At 33.7% G+C, this 19,096-nt stretch overlaps 1 protein-coding gene across 3 annotated transcripts in view; it reads left to right on the top strand.

The window, feature by feature from the left end:
- LOC126883303 (uncharacterized) overlaps positions 1-19,096 on the top strand; it is a 161,416-nt gene that overhangs the window by 117,095 nt on the left and 25,225 nt on the right. For all 3 annotated transcript variants that reach the window (XM_050648666.1, XM_050648665.1, XM_050648667.1), the window contains exons 2-3: positions 9,329-9,772; positions 15,541-15,676. In XM_050648666.1, the coding sequence (XP_050504623.1) occupies positions 9,329-9,772; positions 15,541-15,676 (580 nt within the window). The remainder of the gene's footprint in view (positions 1-9,328; positions 9,773-15,540; positions 15,677-19,096) is intronic.

Consider the following 19,096-nt stretch of genomic DNA (forward strand, 5'->3'; position numbering starts at 1 on the left):
TTATAAAAAAAGTAGCACACTATCTGCGGACTTTGCATACGTATATTATTAATATATAGGATCTTATAATTCGATTTCAGCAATAAAATTGCTGGTAAATAACTTTTCCATGAATTTTGCTATTTAGCCCAGAGTATAGGTACAATTAAACATTTTAGAAAAAAATGAGAAATCCCAGATCTAAACAATCTTCTTCTTATTGCTCCGTCTCCTTTCGAAGGTTGGCGATCCAAATGGCAAATGTAGCTTTGGATACTGCTGAACGAAAAATTTCTGCCGATGAGCGGTCCAACCATCTTTTCAGGTCGTTCAGCCACGAGTTCTGGTATCTTCCTACTGATCTTTTGCCCTGTATTTTACCTTCCAATATGATTTGAAGCAGTTCATATCTTTCTCCTCTCAACACATGGCCCAAGTATTGTACTTTTCTTTCTTGGATTATTCTTAGTAATTGTTTTTGTTTGTTCATTCAAGTACTCATTGTTAGAAACCTTTTGTACCCATGGAATTATCAGCATCCCTCTGTATGCATACATCTCAAAGGCATCTATTCTCTTTTCTATTTCAGAGTCGATTGTCCAACTTTCCAACTTTCGTAGCCATATAGCAAGACAGAAAACACATAACATCTGATCAATCAAAGGCGGATCCAGCAACCTTGTAAGGAGGGGACAATGAAATACCCTTTTTCGGGATGGGCTGTTATTTTCTTCTTCTCCATGTACCATGTACTTTCAGAACGTTGGCTACCATCATAGCTAGCTTAATTTTATTCACTGCCACCCCAAATCAACCATGAAGTTCCTCTTCGTTCTGGACTGCGTTTGCCTGCTATTTTCACTTACATAATATTTTTGTAGCAACCTACATTTGGAACCTCTAATTACATGTCCGAAATACTCCAGCTTTTCTTTTTTTGATGCTTTTTATAATCTCAGTAGTCTTGCTGAGACGTTATAGTATTGTAGAGTTTCGAATCTTCTCCACTCAAGAAACTCTTAAAATTCTTCTATAGCACCACATCCCGAAAGCCTCAAAGCGATTTAGATCGATTTTATTTACAGTCCAACACTCGACACCATACAGTAAGACCGAGAACACGTAGGAGCGAAATAGAGGGATCCTTAATGCCAATTTTAGGTCTCTGTGACATAATACTTTTGGACATCCTTCTAAAAGCGGCTCTTATTCGGGAGGTTTTATTAAATCGTAATTATCTCTTTCTTAAAAAAAGAAGTTTGATAGATTCAGAAATGAAGATAGAAAAAGAGAGCTGGAAGAAGAGCCGATAATGAGGAAGATCGAAAACAAGCAATTGAGCTGGTTTGGTCACATACAACGAATGGAGCAAAAGAGACTAACAAAGCCAAAATGGGAAACAAAAGAAAAAGGGGAGGCCGAGGAAGATATGAATGGACCAGATCCAGGATATTGAAAGGAGACACATGAGTATAAGGGATATGAAGAACCTGGCCAACAATAGTAGCGCTTGGAAGAAATGGATAAGAGGCGGAACCCGACATCCATCGCCCTGAAGAGCACTAATGATTATGAGAAAGAAAGAAAGAAAAAAAGTGTCAGTGGACACCAGGCGAGGTATCAAGGAGGGGGCAATTGACTCCATTGACCCCCCCTTGGATCCGCGCCTGTGATCAATCGAATTCTGAGCTCCGGACTAAGGTCTCGCACCCTTAGTAATAGAGAGGCACTATTCAAAAAAGTAGATTTTTGGGAAATCGCGTTTAAAGATTCTGGTTTCCAACATTACAGATATTTTTCAAATAACATGCTTATTATTTAAGTTATAAATGTGAAATTTGGCAGATTTGTTACTTGATAATTGCACTATAAATAGCAATGAAAAAAAATATTAACATAAATAAATTCCATTAATTACATGTAATTGAAAAAAATACTATCAAGTTAGTACCATATAGTACAAAAAACACAACAGAAAAAAGGAACTGTTTAAATTTCATCCCTTATATTATTAATGCCCTGTCATCTTTTATACAAAATAGCGATCTATTATGAATTAGACCCAATTTATTTATTATATTTAGCATAATATAACGGCTCAACTAAAAACTGTTCTATATAATACAAAATATGAAAACACAAACTCACCAGCATTTCCGTCATAGAAAAACATGTTATTGATTGCTCCCTTATAGCAGTAAAAACCAGAGGTGACTCGGGAGAGAGAGAGGCACAAATATATTTACCGATCCATTCATGTTATTTTCTCTTTCTGTCAACGATAACGAGTAGAGAATTTCATTTTGTGCCTATATCATTTAAAATCACAGTTAACACAAATTTTGAGTTGAGCCCTTATATTACTGAGGGTGCGAGATCTTGTAAAAAATGTTTTCATGTTCATGAGTGTTTTCCTCGCTTGTTCGATTATTGATAGGATTTCTTTTTTGGGTTACACTGGCTATTGAGATTTGCTCCCAAATATTTTATGGACGTTACCTACTCTATTATTTGTCCCTTGGCATACAAATGTACGTTTATTGGTGTCTTGGAGACAGGGCCGCCGAGAGGGATGAGCGGGCCCCGGTAAGAAGTGAAGAGCGGGCCCCGGTAAGAAGTGAAGAGCGGGCCCCGGTAAGAAGTGAAGAGCGGGCCCCTGGCAAAAAGTGAAGAGTGAAAAAAATATTAGATTTTTAAAGAAATAAAATTATTAATAATAAGTAATAAGAAACATTTCAAATATGGATTATACCTATGCATAATAGTGAAAATATACAGTTGATTTTCGACTTTTCTGATTGGCAAAAATGTCTATAATTTTCATAAATTTGATGATTTTACCAAAGCATTCTCAATGCACAAGGTTGCTAGGCCAGATCTGCCGATCATATTTCATTGTAGATCTCATTCTCGTAGCATTTTTTATGCGAGAAAGACAACTAAAGAATCTTTCCGCCACAAAGACAACTAAAGACAACTAAAGATTCTTATGTAGTTTTTTCTTCTGAATCCAAATCTGAAAAAGGCATTTCTATATTTCTAACCGTCTTCGAGATAATCGATCTCAAAGTTTAAAATGTGACCTCACAATCGTTTTATTTTCTTCCGACACACTACACGTCCAGCTGAAATCGTTGCTATTAAGTAGGCTAGTTTTTTAATTTCGATTTGTTAAGCAAAGCATATGAAAAAAAATAGGTTATTTACATTTGAGTTTGACACTTCGTGAATGTCAAACTAAATTTTAAATTAAGTATTAATAAAACATCAATGACATTTGATAGTGAATTTAATTATTATATAAAATAGATAAGATGTTCAAAAATACAATTTTAGTATATTTTAAAAGCTATAATTTATTAACAGCTTTAAAAAGGTTTATACGAGTATACGACCTCCCCTTTATGATAAATGGACTGTTCCATTTGCTATGAAATTAAAATATAGTCGGTTCGCTACCGAAAAATATTTATGATGCAACCATCATATTATATAAAATTTTATTAATTTTATACGAGGTATATAAAAAATATGAATTTCGATCAAGAGTAAACTACCTTTATAGTGCATAACATTTAAATTAGAATGATATAATTGCACATTAAAACATAATTATTAATTCTAAACTACTTTTCACAATAGCAATTTTCCATATTATGAATTAAAATAAAAGTTTTCGTTATGATAATGCTCGCATTTTCAGATTGTTATTAATCATTTTAGATTTATAGCCGTTTTTGACAGACAAAATAAAGTTTGTTAGACAATAAAAAATAGTAATGTGTGAAAAAATACACATGCGTGATAATATCCATACTATTGAAAAGTGTCAGTGCAACGTGACCTTATCGAATTTTTTAATGTATTCTTAAATGCTAGTCGCATTAGTTAACATTGAATTTAAATTTTGTTTTAAAAACTAAAGCTTTTAACGTCAGTGGATATGTAATACACTATCAACATAAGCCAATTAAGATAAAGAAAAATAATATACTTAGCGTTATTTATGAGCACCTTGGAAATAAATAAACTACCTAGAAAAATAAGTAGTATTGTCATATTTTACACCTTAAAGCTAAATTTGTAAATGCTGCTCACAATAGAAAATTATTCCATGTTCCATTTTTATATCAATGATACGAGGAAATTTTAGAAACAACATTAACGTGGCTCAGAGTCAGTCCTAAAGTATTAGTCTATTTACTTACGGTTTTTGCTCCAAATTTTAAAAAACAAAAAAAGTGACATTGTGCGAAAGTGTGCTTTTGCCCTGCGGGTAAGTTTCACCCCTTCTTAGGGGTGAAAAAATATATGTTCTAAGTCAAAAATTGGATAAACTGACTAATTCTAAGCAACTTTTGTTCTATAGGGTTTTTTCACTAAATTAATCCTTTTAAGTTAGACTTGTGCCATTGGTTGCTTTTGGGGTGAAAGTCACCCCTTTGGGGTGAACAATATACGTTTAGAAAAGTTTTAATTTAGTGAAAAATTGCTATAAACCAAAGGTTGCTTAGAATTAGTCAGTTTGAACTGTATACTTTGAACGTATATTTTTTCACCCCCGAGAAGGGTTAATTTCACCCCCAGGGCAAAAGCACACATCGGCACAATACTTATCACTTTTTTTCTTTGACATGTTAGCAATATGTATGCCAAATTCATTTCAATCCAAGCAGTTCTTTAAAATTTGGAGGTTTTGCAATATTTTACCGTGAGTGAATGGACTATAATCTAATAATTTCCTCACGAACTAAACAGCAATATGCCAAGCAAGCCCGGATCAGCCCTCCGGATCACCAACTACTTTTCTCTAGGAGTACATGCATTTGTCTTATGTTTAAATTTAGTTAGTTTCTTTTGGCTTCGAAATGGCATAATGGTATTGTATGAGCTCTGCTCACCTGTTGTGGTTGAATTTTAATCCATACGGATTACATGTTTGTTTTATTTTGTTAATTCGACTTTGAAGGCCTTCTGCGCAATTAGCCAGCACTAAGGTATCGTCGGCATATCTAATATTGCTCACGGTTACTCCATTCACAATAACACCTTCTGCTGTCTCCATTAAGGTTTCCTTAAATATTTCCCCTGAATACAAGTTAAAGAGTAAAACCTACTGAACCATCTCGAAAAGGAGTATCATTTATTTGGGTACTTCCGTATATAGACGGAAATGAAAACATCGAGCAACCTAGCAAACAAAAGTCGAATAAACTAACAAAACACAACAAAATTCAGAACATATTCATACACCTACCTTAAAAACCTAATTAAAGCTCACCGTATATAGCATAACTGGATACTCGAAAGATGCAGGAACCAAAATAAATGATCTCTTCTCTTGTGAAGACCGTCTTGAATTATCCATTAAATCGACTAACGTATAAATTCTTAATCTTAAAAAAGAATCTTAGTCAATATGTAGAAATTGTTCTCTTTCTTTGTATCAAAAATATGGAATCTCAGATGACATCAAAACCACCTTTACTACAAACGTCGAATATGTACATGATTATTTTTAAAAGATTTATATTTATACACATACTATCTAAAGGGGGTAAAGGGGTAGAATGCGAATATATGGAGTTGATTCCAGTTTACTCCACTTAGCCTCTTCTACTCAAATCCGACTCTCACCTTCACGCTGGTACCTCCTGTTAAACCGAGCAACCCCGCCGGAGATCCGGTATCAAACCCGGGTGGAAAGTGGGGTCGGGAACGGACGAGAGCGGCTGAAATGGTCCTCCAAAAAGGGGGTTGTGCTATGGGCCGGCGTCCCGTACATATGAAAATTTTGAAGCCACGAAACAGAAACTATTGTTTCGGAACAAGACGGATACTCGATATAAACGACACACGCAACGGAATAAGGATATTTGCATAGGTACGTGGAATGTGTTAAGTTGGTACAGACCTGGAATAGCGACAAGAGCCATTAGACAACTACAAGAATATAACATGGACATAACAGCAATACAGGAAATAAGATGGACAGCAACGGGAAATTTAGAAATGGAAGATGTTATAGTCTTTTGGTCGGGTAGTGAGAACAGACATGAATACGGATGTGGATTCGTAATTGCAAAAAGATTAAAAACGGCAGCGATAGATTTCAAGCCAATAAACGAACGTATCTGTCTCACTATATTCTCAATTTATGCCCCAACAGAAGATGCCGAAGAAGATAGGAAGGACGAATTTTACGAATTACTAGACCAACAGTATAGAGCAGCGCCAAAACATGACATCAAAATAGTAATGGGGGACTGTAATGCTAAACTAGGTAAGGAAGACTATTTAAGAGAAGTAATTGGTAAACATAGCCTACACGATACAACAAATGATAATGGACACCGGCTAACACAATTCGCAATATCTAATAACATGATTATTAAATCCACCCAATTTGAAAGAAAGGACATTTACAAGGTCACATGGGTGTCAAATGATGGAAGAACACGTAACCAAATAGATCATGTCCTCATTGAAGCAAGACACTCTAGTAGCATTATTAATACACGAAGTATGAGAGGAGCTGACAGCGATAGTGATCATTTTCTTGTAAAATCAAAGTTGAGAACTCGAATATCAGTACAGAGGATGGAGCAACAAGAACAAAGAGTAAGATGGGACATAGAAGCTCTTCAAACACCAAATAAAGAACTGGAGTACCAAGTAGCCATTAGCAACAGATTTCAATTGCTGGGAGAGGAAGACCAAAATGTAGACCTAGGAGATGCATGGCAGCGAGTGGCATCAGTGATAGAACAAGCAGCGAAAGAAACCATTGGGAAAAAGAGGACTCGCCCAAAACAGAAATGGTTTGACAAACAATGCGAAGAAATGCTGGAAACAAAAACTCACAAAATAATGAAAATGCTACAAAACCCTACAGATGAGAACAAAGCAGATTTTCGCAGAACGAGGGCACAGACAAGGCAACTACTCAGAACTAAAAAGAGAAGCTACATAGAACAGCAAATACGAGTAATGGAAATAAGTGGCGAGAGGAATCAAATAAGAAAATTCTTTAGGGAAGTGAAGACAGTCAGACAAGGTGGAAATGTTGGGGTAACACAAGCTATGAGAAATGAAGCAGGTGAACTGATAATGATGGAAACAGAAATCGTAGAGCGATGGAAGGAATACTTTCGGAATTTACTAAATATTGAAAGTGAGATGGAGGAATCAGAGACTACAGTTCATTCTGCAGATGTGGAAATACCACCACCAACACTCCAAGAAGTAAAGAATGCAATAGCATCTCTTAAAGATCACAAAGCACTAGGAAATGATGGTATAAATGGAGAATTGATAAAAAAAGGAGGAAACGTTTTACATCAAAAATTGTATGACATTATTCTCAGAGTATGGCAACAGCAGAAAATGCCTAGAGAATGGAATGGAAGCGTTATAATACCCATACATAAGAAGGGAAATAAAGATCAATTCCGAAACTACAGAGGCATATCGCTTATTAGTACAGCGTATAAGATTCTATCAATTATCTTACTAGTGAGACTCACTCCGTATTCGGAAGATATTCTAGGCGACTACCAATGCGGCTTTCGAAGTGGAAGGTCAACAATAGATCAAATATTTACCATCCGACAAATATTAGAAAAAAACTGGGAATTCAACCGAGATGTACACCAAATCTTCGTAGATTTCCAGCAAGCATATGACTCGATAAAAAGAAGCAGACTATGGCTAGCAATGCTAGAAATGGGAATACCAAGAAAATTAGTGCAGCTCACTCAAATGTGCGTGGCAGACTCATATGCACAGGTAAAGATAGGAAACAGAACATCGATGCCATTTAGTATAACATCAGGGCTTAGACAAGGAGACCCTTTATCACCATTGGTATTCAATTTGGCTTTAGAATACGCAATAAGTAAAATATCGTCTGAACTAACAGGGGGATTCGCAAATCGAGGATCAAAACTATTGTTGGCCTTTGCCGATGATCTAGATGCAGTCGCTCATTCTACAAGAGACGTAAGAGAGGTGTTTTCACAGCTCGAGGAGGAAACAGGTAACCTGGGCCTTCGAATAAATGAAGAGAAGACGAAATATATGCTGGTGACCAAAAATCCAAGACCAAGAGTTAGGCAGAACGTAACTATTAATGACCACAACTTTGAAGTAGTAAAAGAGTTTAAATATCTGGGAGCAGTAATCACAGAGGACAATCACATAGAAAAAGAGGTCTCAGCAAGAATAGCTGCGGGAAATAGAGCATTATACTCCCTATCATCATTATTAAGATCTAAGCTGCTGAAAAGACAATCTAAATTAAGACTGTACATGTCAATTATTCGCCCAGTTGTTACATATGGGAGTGAAACATGGACTCTACATCAGCGAGAAATAAATAAATTGCTGATATTTGAAAGGAAAGTCCTCAGAATGATATTTGGTCCTCAAAGAGATATATTGACAGGAGAGTGGAGAAGGCGCCGCAATGCTGAATTGGTGACTCTATATGGTACTGAAAACATCATCAGACATATAAAAGCTAATCGGATAAGATGGGCAGGTCATGTAGTAAGATCAGAGGAAGACAGAGTGCTAAAGACAGTGTTCTTCGAGAGATGATGTTGAAACCGATCTATCTAGGATTGGGGTACAACAATGGCAAATCAAAGCGCAAGATCGCAGACGATGAAGGGCCATAGTGGATGCGGCGAAGACTCACCCCGAGTTGTAAAGCCAGTCAAGAAGAAGAAGACATACTATCTAATGTAAATAATTATGTACGGTACTCTACTAATAACTCTGCGTGGTTGATGTGGATTGTATCTTTCTAATAAAAAAATCATCAATCGGCGTGATCTTATGAGTGGAAAATTACATCGCATTTATTTCAATTCCTGTTTGTTTTTGTGTGTATATTTTTTTTTCTGTGTAAATAGACCTCGTACTTCCTTAGAGCCTAGAAAAACTTTTGAGAATTTTTAAAAATGACTAAAAAATCAATGAACGTTATGAAATCCTCTTCTTACCTAGCATATTACCCCGAAACAACAAATCGAAACATTTTTTTATTAGTACCTACAGTAGGAAAAATGAAAGAATACCCATGAACGAACATATAAAACACACCGTATTTTCCTGTCACCGTGTCAGACAAAAAATTGGCCAGCGCAAGTATATGTAATAATTATTGTTACATGCACTTGCACTGGACAATTTTCTTTGTGGCACGGTGACAGGAAAATACAGCGTGTTTTATATGTTCGTTCATGGGTATTCTTTCATTTTTCCGACTGTACGTAAATATCATTTGTTTTTTTTTTGAGAAAATTTGTTTAATAATTTCTAATTATTTTTTTCTTTATTCCAGCAAACATAGCAGTATCAACTTCCAACAGCACAAATCCCCCAAAAAATGATCAAGATATAACAAACAGCACAGCTTCAGTAAATACATCTACCACAACCAAAGAGAATACAACACAAAAATCAACGTTGAATACGACAATATACGAAACGACTTCAAATGTAAATAACACAATAAACATAAATTCAACAACCCTAAATGGCACTAATTTAGAAACAACAACAAGCCATTTCGATATGGAAGACATAAAAGCCACAAATTCCTCTAACTTTTATTATTCTATGGTTCCTCCTGAGAAAAAATCTAATAATTCTCAAATAGATACTGAAGTTGAGGATCTACTAAACGTACCAGATTATGATTTAGTACAAACAGCCAACGATCCAGACAACAGGCCGGCTATATTTTTAAATGATGATTCAATTAATGTTGAGAGTATACATACAGGTAAGAATTTATAATCTCTCTATAGCTTTTTTCACAATACTTTAATAGTGAGTAAGCGTCCATAGGGCCACATCGTACGCATCGTACGTAACGGATTTTAGTTTGTCTTCTATGAAAACTTATATAACTGCGTCCGCTTATCCGCATCGTACGGACCGCATAATCGGCAATGTCTAAGCGCTGCTTCCAGAGGCAAGTTTGGCGATGCGTGCCGATGACGTCATACAGAATGCCGATCAGTGGACGCACCCCGCGCGCATCTAAACATTCCGTATATGTATTTGGCACCTAGGAGTTTTCTATTGGTTCTTTGCAGCACGCGGTCATATTTCAGCCAATACGCGGCGAGGTGCCAAACGCATATACGGAATGTTATTCGGTGCCAAATTCATATGCGGAATGTTAAATATTAGTAGACTAAAAAGGATGACTCTTTATTAAGTCAGTTAAAGAAGACCGATTTTAAAATATTTTGTTAATGTATATTAAAGAAAATAAAATAAGTATTACCTATATTGAATGTTATTTGATGCGAAATTTATAAATGGAATGGTATGGTATAGATTTGAGAGACTTTATTGTTTCTTTATTTGACTATTTCGCTTTCGCAGAATTTTTAATGACTTGTAGTGTTGTATAGTATGTTTAGATTTATGTTTCAGCTATTCATTTCTGTTATTTCTGTTGAAGTTTGGGGCTGTGTGCTACCAGACGAAAATAGTCATCTTTTTTTATTTACGAACATTTAACATTCCGTATATCAATTTCTCACCAAATAACATTCCATATGCTATACTTGTTTTATTTTTATTTAATAATACATTAACAAAATATTTTAAAATCAGTCCTCTTTAACTGACTTGAAAAAAAGTCGTCTTTTTTAGTCTACGAATATTTAACATTCCGCATATAAATTTCGCACCAAATAACATTCCAAATACTATATTTGTTTTATTTTTATTTAAGAATACATTAACAAGTATTTTAAAATCAATATCCTTTTAACTGACCAATAAAAAGGTATCTTTTTCCGTCTACGAATATTTAACATTCCGTATATGAATTTCGCACCGAATAACATTCCGTATATGCGTTTGGCACCTCGCCGCGTATTGGTTGAAATATGGCCGCGTGCTGCCAGGAACCAATAGAAAACTCCTAGGTGCCAAATACATATACGGAATGTTTAGATGCATCCCGCGCGCTCTGTTCGCAATTTCTCTGGTCCAGTGGGAGCTAATCTACGGCTATTTGCATTTGACGATAGTCCTGTCAACACCTGCTTTTGCATCATGGAAGCATCACGACTAATTACAGTTATGCAAGAATATGCAGACCTATACTTCATCTAATTTACTTACCGTTGCGCGTCATCCGCGTCATAGCCCGAGACGTCACATGATACCAACACGAAATATTTAGGCGGTAGGTGTGTTCTTTTTTAGAATCACTTTGCCGAGTACACTGGCATTACAGCCACTAGGCATATTTTATTATATACGCGTAGAAATAATATTTAAAGATTTCTATTAATGTTAACTTAAAGAAATACACAATAATATGTTTCATTTAATTTGTATAAATCGATTATAAAGCGTTTTTATGAAGCACATTTGTTCGGAACACACTGTAACTATAATCGAACGAAGGTGATATTTTGGCATAAATTGGTAACATTTATTTGACAGTTGCGGTGATGACACTTCATATTTGTTTATATTCTTTACTATAAGTATTTAATTCATTATATTTACTGTTTTTATTATGTACCTTAACGTAAGATTATAACTTAATTCTTGTTTTCTATTTCTATAGTATATTATTCAACGAGCATGTAATGATGGCTATTCTCACGATGATGAAGTTTGCGGCACGAGCCGTAGGCGAGTGTCGTAATTCATCAGAGTGATTAATAGCCATTACATGCGAGTAGAATACTATACTTTTTCTACGACCTTTTTTATTTTAATTAGTAAAAAATATAATTATCAACTACTCGATACAGTGGAACCCCGATAAGTCGGCCCCCGATAACCCGGAACTTCGGCTAACCCGGACCGATTTTTATCAGACAAACATTTCAACAATAAAAATGTATTGCTGTTACAAAATCTCGTAAACCTAATTCATTCATTTGGTGACGTCAATATACGAACGAAACGATTGATGAATCCGACATTACTGAAAATATCAGGGCAATCAGGGTGCAGATGGGACCCTGTCGCGCAATTCGCAGCAAATAAAATAGTCGTATGTTTTTGGCTTCATTTTATTTCGTTTATACATACGCATTTTCAAGGTTCACGAGGTTTTGTACCAACTCTATGTAATATAATATTTGAGAGATAATGGAACCGGATTGAACTACATATAACATAGTAAAAATGACTCATGGTACACCACATTCATTGTCGAAAACAACATGCACCTGTATTATCCTTTATTTTTTTGAAACTGTCTGTGTTAGCATTGTTAAGAAAAGACTATTAAAATTCTTTTTTTAACAATGGTCTTAGTCATCACTTTTATTAAATAACATAACATCAGAGACGGTATTATGTGTAGTAAAGTCGTATTATTGTTCGCTTCCGTTTTGTAATCGTTCGTAAATTTATTCAGATTTTGTGTTTGTGTGTCTTTTGTCTATAAGGGCAACAAAACGTAAAAATGTTGTAGTGACAATGGAAAAGAAACTAGAAGCATTAAGTAGAATTGATAAAGGTGAATCTTGCAGCATTATATTATGGTGTCGGTACATCTACAGTATCGGATTGGAAGAAAAATAGAACTAAAATCGAAGAATTTTTTTTTTCAAAATGATAACAAAAGACAGTTTAATCGGTGCAAAGCTAATAAAGCTAAGAATGAGACTTTTGACGACGCTTTGTATGTGTGGTTTTGTGTGGAATGCGAACGTGGTTTACCAGTGTCTGTGTGACAATTATAACGGAGTTTATCTGTAAGCATACCATATTTTATTAATTTTTACCATTTTCTCCGGCTAACCCGGATTTTCGATAACCCGGATCGGCCGCGGTCCCAATTAATCCGAGTTAACGGGGTTCCACTGTATTTAAATTATAATCATTTACAAGAATACCTAAATGCTATTTACCCCTAGTACGTGGCTGAATAATTGGTTGCCTACTATTACCAAATTATTATTTATTGTAAAAATACAACTAGAAATAGTCAATATAAGTTCTATTCGTTTCCGAAAAATTATAAGCTTAAATTTGTACCTACTATCAATTAATCTAATAAATAGGAAATGGCTGTTGTCGGTGGACCGATTTCAATAGTTATAATCAGCCCTATTCTGTAACTTTTAACAAATCGAATAGAAATGACCAAGTCGAATCGTAATTACCCAAAATCGGAATGTTTGATATCTATCGCGTCATTTTTGTGTTTGGATCGGTATTCTGTAACTCATATCGTAATCGGAATCTCTGACTTCTATTTCACGCGGTTCTGAGGAGGTGGCAGCCGCGCAGTAACCAGCGAAATTGTGTTCTGTGACCTATTTTGTTACTTGAGATATGACACCGTTGCCATTTCCTCAATGTTTTCATACTTTCTTCATACTATCCTCAAAGTTTTGAGAAGTAAATAAAATATTCGTGTAAATACTGGATGCAAAAAGCTTAAAAGAGGATAAATGGTTTTAAATTAAAGTTAATTAAAATTGATATAAAAAAGAAGATAAACTGATAAATAAAAAAGATAAGTGAAGATAAGAAGTATAAATGCTTTTAAATCAAAGATATTTAAATTGATGTTATTAATTCATTATTATTAATAAATTATTTAAAATTGATATTACTAATAATATGCAATCTTTAAGATTCGATTTCAGTTGAAATAACTGCTAAACAACTTTTCCCAAAAATGGCATCTTTTCTATAATTTGTTCAGGCTATGAGCGTTGACTGATAAATATACAAGTATACTGGTATAATATTTATTTATCAAGCTATTCTTGTGCATTATACCATTGATTGCAATTGTACAAGAAATATACGAACAAAATATGGCAACAATGTGAATGGGAAACATTCAGACGCCAAGTAGCAAATAAATAAGGTTAGGTCCAATTATTCATACTCGTACAACATGTCTAAATGAAATATATATAGTTCTCTAAACAAATAACACCACAGACTAAAAATTAAGCAGCTAAAAAAAGGTACAAATACTATAAATAATTATAAATAAGTAGTATGTAATTAATTATTTTTATATATAAAATATAAACGTCAAAACAAAACAAAATGCGCTTGCGTCAACCACAATTCCGATAATCGAAATCTCATCTCGACAGGGTAAATGCTGTCGAAGTGATTTCTATTCACATTACGATTGTAGAGATTCCGAAGTAGTTATGGAATACGCTATTTCTATTCGACTTGGTCACTTCTATTCGATTTTACTGACTTCTATCATCGAAATGAGTTACAGAATAGGTATGAATGTATACTTACATTTAACTATATATAATATAATAATATAACTCTACATAATATGTGTTATAACATATTTAACACAATATAACTTGAAAAATAAACACAATATTAGTTTTTTTTTCTTTCCTTATTGGCTTTGGATTACTTGATCCATTCAGCCACGATAGATACTAAATTACTGTTTGCTACACTATTCCAAATATAATAAGATTACTTACATATGCGCACATATAATACTTATGTACGCACATACATACATAGGTAGATACTGAAATCAATAAAAAGCAAAAAAACCAAAAAGGGGGGTGGAAACATTAAATTGACCGGCAGGTATACCCCCTAACCAACTTAAATTAATTTACAAATAATGAAATTGACAAAAAAACTAAATGCTAATATTAGTTATAAATGCCAATTAACATAAACAAAATGAGCTAATGTCACTGTCACTAAAATAAATTATAAACGTAAAAATTTGTAGTAAACAAGATATAAACGGAAAAAATATACTGACATTGTTACAGTTAAAATTCCTTTAAAAATTTTTCATAATTAATTATTGATATAAATTACAATAATTATTGTATTAAAAAAACAACTTTAAGTAATTTTATTTGCAGTTTATATACGATTAATATTAAAAGTGGCATGCGTCACTTATATCTAACTTCAGCCCGTGAGTAATGACCCGTGAGTAACTTCAGCCCGTGAGTAATGAATTATTACTCACGGGTACAGTAATAGGTGCTATTATCTATAAAAAAAATAGCGAATAATGAGCATGTTATTAAACGGTCGTAGAAAAAAGTTTTTTTTTTATTTATTTACATTGAATATTAACTTGTTTTTGCTGTATAATCCACTTCCGCAAAAATTATGTGATGTATTTGATTTAAAATGAATTCAAGAATTTTTTGTAATTGGGCAACAATGTCAACTTAGATCTCTAACGTAAATAATGACGTGCAAAGGTAAATACATTAGACGGACTGTATTTAACTTAGCACACCCTAATTATTCTAACGTCCCAACAATCAGTGCTCCCTGATAACCAACTATGACGAAAGCTCCTCAAGCCTAGATTAGCAATGGTCCTATGTCCTATCTGCAACAGCCAGAAAACGTATAGGTTTATTTACTACAAGTAGGTATATATTACCGGAAAAATACTTATATTCCTGGACTAAAATAGTAGTTTCGACTATTAGGTGACATTTTTGTTGTGTTACTAAATTGTTATTTGCTCACAACCAAACAAATTTTAAATTTTAAAATTAACCCATACTCGTATTTTATGTTTAGATGGACAAGACGATGAGCCTGTGCCTGAACACAAAGGTTTAGTACCTGGAAAGGTGGCAGCGATCTTAGCTGGGGTATTTGTAGCATTTGCAATTGTGGGCTACATTGCATTAATGAGTTGGAGGAGATATTTAGAGTAAGTAAATCCTTTGGTCAAAATAATTCTAATAATAGGTACTTTATATCTTTATTTATGTATTTTATTTTAATAGTATGTATATTATGCAACGAGCATTTAGCAGTGGCGGTTCGTGACCTCAGTATACGGGTAGGCGACACATATAGTGTGTAATATAATATGTACATACCTATAGGTACAGGGTGTTTAGGTAAAGAATGGGCCATAGCTTAACCTTACATTCCTGAGCTTAAAATTGGTCGATTTAAGCTAACTTACTTATTCTTGAATATTTGCTGACAGACACGGGATAACAACACGAAATTTGGTAAGCGGGGATTTTTTGGGATGAGAAATCTAAATTTGCCACCAAAAATGATGTATTACCCAGAGGGCGCTACATACGTCTTTCAGCGCTCATTTTTGCATATCATTGTAGTTAGACCCGAAAAATAAATTTGAAACCATAATAATTGTGCCAGTTCTCATATTTATGTCATTGCATCGCAAATTCCATTTGAAGAAATTTGAGATACATTTTTGTAAATTTTTATGATTTTAAGTTATTTTTCGGGTGTAACTACAATGATATTATGCAAAAAATTATGTTGCCTCGCAGATTTAAAATGCGTTTATCTCGAAAACGGTTGAGTTTAGCGAAATGAATGTGGTATACCTTTTTTAAGTAAAAATATTAACAGAATACAATTTTTGATTTAAAAGTATGTAGAGTGGGTAATAAAAAAATTGATCCTATTAAATGAGCGCTGAAAGGCGTATGTGGCGCCCTCTGGATAATACATCATTTTTGGTGGCGAATTTAGATTTCTCGTCCCAAAAATCCCCGCTTAGCAAATTTTGTGTTATTATCCCATGTCTGTTAGGAAATATTCAAGAATAAATAAAATAAAAGTTTATCTTTAACACCCTCTATTTCGGTTATTGTCAACTTTCGTACTTAAGTAAGTTAGCTTAAATCGACATATTTTAACCTCAGGAATCTAGGGTTAAGCTATGGCCCATTATTTACCAAACACCCTGTATACAGTGTGTCGCATTTAAGATGAAGACACCCTTATATTTCGGCTATCAAAATAAATACAGATTTGAAATTTTGTTGTCATTCATTTTGATGGTTTACATTTTTTAAGATCGTCAACTGAAATTTAAATTTTAACGCGGCCTACTGCGCATTCACAAACAGGACGAATTTTTAATATTTTGTTTCGCGTTAGAGATATCGCATAAAGTTATTCGGAAAATTGTTAGAAATATTATTCTAACTCCACATACCAAAGGACATCGCACACATCTTATGGAAAATATAATGTCACTCAAATTCAATAAAATTTATACCAACAGATTCGTTTTAAATTAACGATCAAATCTTATCATTGCGCCAACTCTCTATTTTCAAAAATAAGAGCAGAAATTGATATAAATAAATCTGAAATCAAATGGGTAGGTACATAAGTTAGAGACAGAAAAAATATTTTAAAATACCCAGATTTTCGGTAGGTACTCCATAAATCAGCGGATTAGTTTCACTAATCCGCTTAGGCCCAGCGGAATTTAAGCTGTTATGAATAGCACTCAGAGCAATAATGATTGTAACTAACATTTTATGGACTCCAAAAATGTGATTTCGATAAACTTTAATTGCAATTTGCGCCGTAAGTAATCATAATTAAGAGTTGGCGCAATGATAAGAATTGATCGTTAATTTAAAACGAATCTAATCGTATAAATTTTATTGAATTTGAGTGACATTATATTTTCCATAAGATGTGTGCGATGTCCTTTCATTGCAAAATTCGAACTTTTCGTTTTTTCAGAATTGGTAGTCAGGATCCTAAAACATACAATTGGCAGTCCCGAGATGTAGCTCGGCACAACCAATGTCAAAGGCGCAAAAAAATCTAGCCTACCTATAGCCCGAAAATATTGGAAATACGGCCAGGCAAGCGACAATATTACAGCGCTGTGCTTAGCGTAAAGAGTGAGACAAATACGAATTCAGTTCGGCTACTTTTAAAAGAGCCTGCCCTAGGGTAGAGCCGTCGCGTTGTAGTAGCAGCGCTACGCTACGGGGAGCGTACAATAATTATTACACCTTCGGAGATGAATTAAAAAGTAGCTTTGTTTTATTTTAGATACTTAGGTATTGTATCAAAATTTATAAATTTCAGTTTTGAAATAAGTAATTTATATTAATAAATAATTTATTATTGTACATTTGAAGAGGTTAGGCGGCGCCTACCTTGCCTACCCTGGGATTTAGTGATTGTCATTATGATGTGAGTATAACGGATACGATCACTAACCACGAAACGGCGAGTGTCGTATGGAAGACGAGCATCATAATGACAATAATTAAATGCAAGTTGTAGGTATAATACATGAGTTTTTCTACGATCATTCACAACAAAAAAATAGTGTCTGTACTTTGTACCCACGTAAGAAGTTATACTATTATTATGAGTTCAACGAAATAAATATATTTTAAAAAGTTTAATTGTATTTTTATTAAATATTAGCTAATTTTAATACTTAAAATATTACCAAAAATTAAAAATAACGTTAATACGTCATTTTTATGAACTGTAGCCTTCCCGCAATTGCTTTTCCCTTGATGAATCGTAGAAAATCTAAAAAACGTCAGATGACTTACAGTTGAGTCCGCGAGTCTTTACCCGTGCGTCATCATTTAAAGCATACGAAATAAGTCGAAAATCTATTTCACGCAACAACAAGTGACAGAAAGTGGCTACTGTTCCGATTACGGGTTTTACTATAAAATTTAACGTTATCAAATAAACAGAATGTCAAATGTAAGTTTTGCTTCAAAATTTTGGGCAGAATTGCAGCTACATTTGAAGTACATTAATAAATTCTTTTAATACCATTAGTGATTAATAGATAAACAATTTATAAAAAATAAAATTAAATATACAACAATCTTTTTTTTATTATTTATTTGAAAGTATTTTGCAATATGTTGAGTGTCAACAATAAACAAAAGTAATGCCATTGACTAAGGACAAGAAGGATTTTAGCCACTGGTAAAATCAAAGTACAATTTTTAAAAGAGTTTTATAGGAAATAATATTATATTTTATAACTACTAACTAATTAATTGTCATTTTATTCACTTTGACGGAAACCTAAACACAATCACTTCTTTACTGTGTGAATGACGTTAGCTTTGTATGTTTTAAATATTAATTGCCAAAATATAATTACCTACCTTAAAATTTGAATGTCCAATATAAAATTAGTTGTGAAAACAACTGTTTGTGTATAAAGAAACTTCAAAACGCAAAAATTCGACAAAAACTGCAAAAAATTCAACTGACTGACAGCCCCAAAAAGTAAACAAAATAGAAACGTCAAACAAATTGTGCTTAAAATATGAAAACATACCGAATCGTCTTTTTT

The sequence above is a fragment of the Diabrotica virgifera genome, chromosome 4 (assembly GCF_917563875.1).
Source record: "Diabrotica virgifera virgifera chromosome 4, PGI_DIABVI_V3a".
Lineage (NCBI taxonomy): Eukaryota > Metazoa > Arthropoda > Insecta > Coleoptera > Chrysomelidae > Diabrotica > Diabrotica virgifera.